The following is an 8,952-nucleotide window of genomic DNA, read 5'->3' on the forward strand; positions in this document are numbered from 1 at the left end:
CGCCAGGAGGGCTAGGTACGGGTCAACCGATTTTTCCAAGAGCCGTTTTACAGTTTGTACCGTACGCTCGGCTGCCCCGTTTGATTGCGGGTACCTGGGGCTGGATGTGACGTGATGGAAGCCGTTACTGGCCGCAAACGCAGCAAATTCTGTAGACGCGAACTGAGGACCGTTGTCAGTCACAACAATTTCTGGGATCCCGTGCCTGGCAAATACGCTCTTCATTTGTACCATGACCGCCGAAGAGCTTGTGGAAGATAATAGGGCGAGCTCCGGATAACGAGAAAAATAGTCTACGACCACAAGGTAGTCTCTTCCGCGCAAGTGGAAAAGATCAGCTCCTAGCTTTAGCCAAGGCAAGCTGGGAGACTCTGATTGCATCATCGGTTCGGCTTTTTGAACGCGCAGCGTCGCGCAGTCCTGACAACTATTAAGCAAAGCTGCCAGCTCGGCGCTGAGACCTGGCCACCACACCGATTCCCGAGCCCTTGCGCGACATTTCACAATGCCCTGGTGTCCCTCATGCAATGAACGGAGAACTTCGCTCCTTAGACTCCGAGGCACCACCAAACGAGACCCATGCAGAAGAACACCGCCACATATCGTGAGGTTTGCTCTTTGCGACCAGTAAGGACTCAGCCAACTGCTTACTTTTGCGCAACGGGGCCAGCCTGCCCTACAATACCAGCGAAGTTGTTTGCAAGTCTCATCTTTTTCTTGCGCCCTCTTCATATTGTCCCAGTGTGCTGAAAATTTGAGTTCGCCAATACAGCCTTCTACGTGGCTCGACACTTCGCTGCAACCTAGCTCTCCCATCGCTAAACCAGCTTCCTTGCACGGTGCCCGGGAAAGAGCGTCGGCGGTACCAATCTGCTTTCCTGGGACATAAGATACCGAAAAGCAAAATCGCATGAGCCTTAATGGGAACCTTTGTATTCTGGGGGGCAGCACATCAATCGGCGACTGCCCCAGCAGCGATACAAGCGGTTTGTGGTCTGTCTCAAATTGAAATTCCAGCCCTATCAAAAAACACTCGAGCCTTTCTGCCGCCCACGTCAGCGCCAGCGCTTCCTTTTCTATTTGCGCGTATCGTTGCTCCGTTGGTGTTAATGACCGAGAGTGATACGCAACGGGCCGCCTTTCGCCGTCCGGCTGCACTTGCATCAGCACACAGCCGAGACCTACTGACGATGCGTCGGCCGACACAATGGTGCGCAGCTTGGGGTCGAATTTCGCGACGCATTGCGCCGAGGTGATCAATGCTTTTAGAGCCTCGAATGCTCTTTGCCGAGGCGGGCCCCAATGCCACTCTCTGTCTTTCAAGAGCAGACTGCGGAGCGGTGCTGATACGTCAGCAAGATTGCTCACAAACCTTGCCAGATAGTTTATCATGCCCAAAAACCTGCGTACATCCGCAACACTTTTTGGCGTAGTCATCTCGTTTATGGCGTGAACTTTTTTGGGATCTGGCCTGATTCCTGAAGAATCGACCACGTATCCTAAAAACGCTACCCGTGTGACACAAAAAGAACACTTTGCCCGATTAAGTGTCACGCCAGCTTTTACGAGCCTTTCGACTACTGCGTGCAGCCGTTCGTCGTGTTCCTGTTCCGTTGATCCGTAAACCAAAATGTCATCCATTAGGTTCACCACCCCTGGGAGGCCCTCCAAGATTTCAGCCATTTGCTTTTGGAAGTATTCCGGAGCCGAGCTGATACCGAACGGCAGTCGCTGGAAGCAGTACCTCCCCAACAGAGTGATAAAAGTTGTCAGCTCCTGGCTTTCTTTTGCCAACTTAACCTGGTGGAACCCGGAATTGGCATCCAATTTCGAAAAGTATATGGCCCCAGCCAATTGCCCAAGGGCGTCGTCTATAGTTGGCAACACAAACTGTTCACGTAGGACGCTCTTGTTCAGCTGGGTTAGGTCCACGCATATTCGTACTTCCCCGGATGGTTTTACTACTGGCACTATTCCTGCACACCATTTAGTCGGACCGTCAACCTTCCGAATGACCTCACTTTCGACCATTTTGTCCAACTCTAGTTTGATAGGGTCCTTTAACGGAATGGGTATTCGTCGAGGTGTAAAAATTGCGAAGGGAACCGCGCCCTCCTTCATGCGAATGGTGTATTCGCCGGGCATCGTGCCCAGGCCACGAAAGAGCTGCGGATACAAGTGCTCGTACTGTTTATCATCAACAGCATCAACACATTTGACCACACCGAGGGCTTCAATTGCTGGGAGCCCTAGCAAAACACACTGCAGTGACTCAACAACGTACACTGTTTGTCGCGCGGTTTTGCCTTTCCAAACTATCTCAGCAGGAAAGGAACCCTTAACATCAAGGCGCTCATCTGCGGTGCTTCTCAACACAGCTTGTGATTTGTCTATGCGAGGCGGAACACCGGGGAATCGGGCGGAACGACAGTGACCTCGGCTCCCGAATCCATTTTTGCACATACGCGTACATTGTTAATACACACTTCCCGTATCTGGCATTACAGCTGCCGAGTGTCCCGAGAAAAAAATTTTGTCCTTCGCCTTCTAGCACAGACACGCCCACCTGGTTGTTTTCCTTGGACTTCTGGCAGACCACGGCGAATTGTTCTTTGGTTCCACAAAGGTGGCACCGTGATAACCGTGCGGGGCACCGGGTTCTCGCATGATTCTCACGTCCACAGAACCGGCACCCTGGTAGTCGGCGGTTTTCTCGTGACCATGGCTGCAGCGACTGTCGTTGCTGTTCGGTGGTGCGCCCCTCCCGGTTGATGAACGGCTCGCTCGGTGTCCGTTGAATGGTGCCCAGTTCTCCAGTCGTTGCCTCGTTGCTGTCGGCCCGAAGTTCCAGTTGCTGTCGGTGGACTGTTTCCTTGAGTCTGGCCTTCGCTAGAGCGGTCGCTAGCGTAAGAGTGGCATCCATCTGGAGAGCTTCTGACAGCTGTGCGTCTCGGAGGCCTACGAAAAATCTGTCCCTGATCATGCGCTCCCGGAACTCTGAAAATTCGCAGCGGTCGGCTAGCTCATGCAGGGCTGTCACAAACTTGTCCACGCTTTCTCCGGTCTCTTGCTTCCGGCGATGAAAATTAGCGCTTTCGTAGACTATGTTCTTGGCGGCCACGAAATGAGCGTCAAACTTTGTCTTCAGCACCGCGTAGCTTCGGGACTCTTCCTCCGTCAGGCCGAACGTTTGAAAAATTTTCCTGGCCTGCCTGCCCATGGTGTACAACAGCGTCCTCACCTGGGCTTCCTCCGTTCTGTCGTTGAGCCCCGATGCGTAGCGGTAGTCGTCGAAGGACGTAATCCATTCTGGCCACTCGGAAGTCCTGTCGAAGTTGAACGGCGCAGGCGGTGGCAGGGCGGCCGCTGGTGGGCTGGCTGCCGCTTTCTGGTCCGTCATCGTACGAACGAGTGCAGGGTGAATGCCGCAATGCCACCGAGGGAGAGGAGGCTCATCCCACTTCTGACACCATGTCGCGTCCGCTCCTTTGGGAGCGGTGATGCGAGCAAAAGACTGACGCCACTCCGATGTAGCCGCAAACAAGAAAAAAGCCCCGTGTTTATTTCACAGCCGCGTTTTATACAATTATACAATCCAGCCAGTGACGTCACCTCGGCCCGCGCACCCTGGTGCGCAGACGCAACAGAGATAACAGATAACACGACAACCATGGGTTGCAAGTACCCGCCCTGGAAAAAGGAAACTCTCCACCTATGCTACGGATGACATAAAGGAACAGCATACGCCAATTGATCGCTTAGGGCTCGGTGCGCTTTTCGAAAACTCGCTACTACCAAACTGAGTGTCTATATTAGAGGCAAGACGAAGACTTCAGCTGTGAAATCCAAAGGCTCATACCTCGCGGAAACCGATTATATTTCTTTCCATCAATTTTTCGTCGTTTTTATTTCCCGGAGTTTTATCTTCCGCAACTTCTTTTCTCTTGTCGATTCATGCTCTGTTAACAAGTGTACCATCGGTCTCAGTACACCAAAACCCAAGCAAACTCTGCGCTTCTTTCTACTAATTTGAGATGCACTGTCTCCATCACTTGTTTACTTGTTGTGAAACGACGGTATTCATTTCTGATCACAAAGTGGTATTTTATATTTGAATATTACATCGCTCATCGGGTTCACAAAAAACTGCGAAATAAAAAAAAGTGTAATGACCGTGATTTGCAGCCTAAACCAACTGTGCTGTCTTCTAGTGCAGATGCCACTTTTATCTTAAGCATTTAGATAACATCCAGATTTCCTATTATACCTGCCTTATCAGTCATTAATGTCCATAACGGAGCAATTCTCACAGTCATTTTTTTTATCTTCTGGTATTCTGAAAACTTATAGGCACATTTTAATAAAAACACCCTGGAACATTTCCGGAAAGCAAATATAATTGAGATAGGGCGCCGCCGGCGAAATAGAAAGCGAGGGGCGAAAATTACCGATAGTACTTCAGTTTATCGGCCAGATTTAGGGGAAATCGCCAAGCTGAAGTAGGTTTCGGCGAATGAAACTTTGACATCCACCTTAATGAAGCCATACGTCTACAAATGAGGGCTATACAGCTTCCTGGGAAGCTTAGCAGTAGAAGAAAAATTCTACGAATCTTTTTTCAACTGCAAAGTTACGGAGGAAGCTGTATAGCTTAACCCTGTCCCCGTATGGCTGCATTTAGGTTGATGTCAAACTTTACTTCCAAGTACTTAAGATTGACTCGTTGAGTAATCACACTAAAACCGGTAGTAGTACGAAAGATATATTTTAAAGGCTTGGGTGTAAAAAAATTAGCAATACTCCCCCCTTCATAAAAAAGGGGCTTTCACAAGACTTTAAATTTTACTCCCGACAATACCCAAGCGAAATGCACGAAATGGCTTCATCGCTACTCCGGAGAGAAAATGTCCTTTCATACCTTGCGACATGTCACCAACTCACGTCCCTTGGCGTTGTCTGCCGCAGCCAGCGGTCGCTGTTCATTTCCGCCTTTCATTATGTTCTTCGCTCGCTGTTATGAAGAAGGCAAAGCACCTGTTCGGCTTTGGCATGAAAAACAAGACACAGCGCGGTAAGCAGCAACAAGTCATAGCTTTAATTTAGCACTTGATGTAATGAATTAAATCAAACACTAACGCACTTTTAGCGCCACCCCCGCGCGTCCCATTGTATAATTTACAACACTATCCCACGGTGTGCTGCAACATTTTCGAACCGGTTGGCTGCTCGGGACGTTGCGGGTGTACGGCCAAGGTTAAAATCTCTCTCCACCCTAAAGCGGCGGTGCTGAAATCGAGGCATCATTAAGGCCTAATTGAAACTTCCTCCTGTAATGGTACCAAAGGCCCCTGCATTTTCAAAGGTAGCGCAAACCATTGTACAAAGAGGAGAGGACAATCTCCTCCCCACCCTTTACACCTCTCCATTCTGCTCGACTATTGGACCGCGCTCGACGCTCGACCCATGACGTGCGATGAAACCCCACTAAGCGTCTCGAGTTCCTTGTTTGCTGGGAAACGACGCCATTCGGGTGCGTAGTACTTCTGGAGCACATGTGGGTTGCACGTGAAAACATTCAGAGGTGCACCTTTCCCAAAGCAGCCTCGGCTGCATGGCGATACCAACTTGATGTGCCGTTATTCGCTATGCTGAATGGCAAAAAGCGATCAACCGTTGTTGCTCCCAGACAGAACGATGACACCAAAGGGCGAGCGATATGGCCGCATTGCACCTGGATGAAACTCTCATTGTCACAATGCAAGGATATGCGGACTAAGCTGTCACTACTGAACTGGAGTCACATGCAATGATTCTTCGCGCCTTCAGAAAAGAAACCGGGCTGCTCTTTTAGCTTTTTTGCGCAACAGTAAGAGCTTCGATCTTAGAACTGATTGTTTCAATCATGGACACGGCGGATCAAATTTTAAACTCGCTCGAAAAGGTTGCCCAGGAATTACAAAGCTGATTGCCCTCTGCTCTTTCACCTATGGTCGTGGAAAGTAACTCAGTGTTAGACTTCCCCAATTTCACAATGGGAGAGCTGGGGACGTGGTTATGCGGCTTTAGGATGGTTCCCTGCGTTCAGATGGGGTCTCTACTCCCACGATAAAACTTCTGGATGAAGAGTCTCCTAATGGTCTGTTGAATATCTTAAATACATCATTGCAGAAATTGTGGATTCCCCCAAATGGCGAAAGTGAAAAATTGCCCCCCTGCTAAAAAACCCCTGCCTAGGTGATGTTCCGGACAGTATTCGCCCAATCGCTCTGACTAGTATATGAGAAAATTGAGTGAAAATTTGTATATGCGTTTAGTCGACTTTCTGCCCTGTAATATTCTGAGCCCACATAAGTTTGGCTTCCGTCCGGGTTTCCCCATTTGGGCAGCCCACATTGACTTGCAGACGTCAGCAAAGGGTCGGTGCTTTGTCCCATACTATTTATTATATGATTGACTTCAACTAAAATAAAACAGAAAATTTTACTTCTGTTTACGCAGACGATATAGCCTTTTTTCGGCGGCTCAAGACATTCATGCCTTTCTGAAATGTTACAGCCCTGTTTGGGTTCTATCGAAAGGTGGATACCAAACCTAAAATTGAACACCAATGTCAATAAGCGCGCTGTCCTTGTGTTTGCGGTTATCGCCCCGGTGAACCTCTGCTGACGTTTCGGGAGGAGGCTATCCATCGGCTGACATCCTTGAAATACTTGGGAATCATCTACGATAGCACACTGGATTGGCGCCTTGATATAAAATCTATCCTGACCACAGCAGAACGGGTACTTGGATTGTTGCGGACAATCCGCAATAGGGTTTTTCGAATGAGAAGGGATACATTACTTTTTGTTTACTAGGAGTGCATGTGTCCAATATTAGAGGTTTGCTGTGTCCTCTTTTCTGGTTGAGCCGTTTACAAACGCATTCAGCTTATCATATTACTGCGACGTGCCCTGAGATTGTGCCTTGGCCTCCCAAGGTGCGCGTGCAATACATCTTTTATTGGGAGGCCCTCATGTCGTGTCTTGAGTCGCGGTTTCTACTCTTAATAGTGCTGGTAAGAATTTTTGAATCGCCAGAGAGCCAATTTGCTTCGGTGATGGTAGCCAAGCTAAACTGTTTTTTATCTCGGCGTACTTTCTTGACTCCAATACCTTTTTCCACCGCCCCAGCGTGGATTCGCAAAAAGTTATTCCTACGAAACGCAACTAGTGTCTTTAATACAATAACTGCATACCTTCACCAACCGTTGATCTCAAGCCGACAGCATTTCTTTAGACTACGCCAAGGCCGTTAATAAAAGGAATCATCAGCTTTTGCTACTAAACCTTCGATGCCTCAACACTGATCAGGGTGTGTTAGGTGGGTTGAACAGTTATCAAATATTCGCTCTCAAATCGTATCTGTAACTGTTGCCAATTTCCCCCTTCTCCCCATAACACGAGGCGTAACCATCACTCAGCCCTCAGACTTTTGCTTTTTAATTATATATAATGACTTTCCGAGCTATGTGTCGCCTTCTGTGCTTTAATTCGCAGATGATTGCGTACTATACCGTGAAATTTCTGACAATGCTGCCTTCTCCCAGTTACAGGCTGATCTTAATGATGTCACGAAATGGCGTGCCACGTGAACGATTGACCCCAATGTAAATAAATGTAAAGTAATGCGCATGTCTCGTGCACTATGCTCTAGCTGCCCTGGCCCTAGCTGATTACCTTCTTAATAATAACAGTTCGACGTCAGTAACCTGCTATAGATATGTCGGTGTATATAATGCTTCCCATGTCATTTGACAATGCCACATTAATTATATAATTACAACGCCAATCGCTCACTAGGCTAGTTACGGCGGAAATTTTCTAAAGGCCGTCTGGCTGCAAAGTAATTCTGTAGACGTCGTTGGTGCGTTCAAAGCTAGAATATGTGTTATCTGCGCGGGACGCCAGAATTTTGAAATTAAGACATTCTCTTGAATTCGTACAAAAAAATTCTTAACACTTCATTTTTTTGAACTAACATCGCACTTGTAGTATTACGTCATTGAAGAAAACGTTCCTCCCTCCCTTGGTTGAGTGCACGAAAGTAACTCGGCTTTGCCTATTTCATAAAATTAACCATCTCCAAACATTGAGCGATCAGTTTATCAGCCGGCCCTTCTAGATTTCCTCTCGCCGCGATTATTGCTACAAAGTATATGTCGCCAGGCATAATCATGATCCATTTTCTCATTCATTCATACCACGCACTGATTCTGAGTAGAATTTCCTACCCTAAGATTTGGTGTCAATAATCGGTAACGAATTGTTTCATGCTAAAATCACAAATTTTGCTTTTGACCATGATTTGTGAACTTTACTCACGCTGTTTGTTCACTGTTTTACCCTTTTAAGTGCGAATGCACTTTTTAAGCGAGCCTGAATCGTCCGCCGCCGTAGTCCGCATAGCAACAGCTGCGGGTGCGCGCGCTCCTCGTCTTCCCTAGCAACGGGGGGAGATGGACGCGCGCTGCCTGGCCGCGTCCCCATGGCTCATTCTTGTTGTTGTTCCTGCTGACATGGCACATACCCACGTGGGGGATTGGCCAGGAATCGGGCGTGAGAAGGGCTAATGCACCCGCTTAAAGGAGTACTGACACAAAATTTCAAAGCTGAGATTCGCTCTAGCAATCAAGTACAACGACAACACAAATAGGTGTCTGGGAATAAATGCATCTTTCTTTCTTTGTAGTTGTGTGTGTGCGTCTGATCTCTCTTTCGCGAACACTACCGAACCGCGCAAAGTCAACTCGTGCATTCGCACTTTCACATTTTTCCCCTCGGGGAAATGCGGGGAATTTTTTTTTCACTAGGTCTAGTATAAGAACCCTTACGGCGTTTGATTTCTGTTTTTTCTGTTTATTCATTCACTCAATTTGGGCACTGTCCACATTTTTGTAGGTAGCATGTCACA

At 48.1% G+C, this 8,952-nt stretch overlaps 1 protein-coding gene across 1 annotated transcript; it reads right to left on the reverse strand.

Annotated features, from left to right (window-relative positions):
• Positions 1-570: 570 nt before the first annotated feature.
• Positions 571-3,542, reverse strand: LOC144166379 (uncharacterized). The gene has a single exon (XM_077695895.1). The coding sequence runs from the start codon at positions 3,398-3,400 to the stop codon at positions 2,354-2,356; it is 1,047 nt and encodes a 348-aa protein (XP_077552021.1). The 5' UTR covers positions 3,401-3,542; the 3' UTR covers positions 571-2,353.
• Positions 3,543-8,952: the final 5,410 nt, after the last annotated feature.

This window comes from Haemaphysalis longicornis, unplaced genomic scaffold, assembly GCF_048455015.1.
Source record: "Haemaphysalis longicornis isolate Haplotype H1 unplaced genomic scaffold, Haemaphysalis longicornis Haplotype H1 scaffold_17, whole genome shotgun sequence".
In the NCBI taxonomy this organism is placed as follows: domain Eukaryota; kingdom Metazoa; phylum Arthropoda; class Arachnida; order Ixodida; family Ixodidae; genus Haemaphysalis; species Haemaphysalis longicornis.

Bases quoted from the DNA above. Each gene is read 5' to 3' on its own strand.
- LOC144166379 (XM_077695895.1), bottom strand. From the start codon at position 3,400: ATGACGGACCAGAAAGCGGCAGCCAGCCCACCAGCGGCCGCCCTGCCA.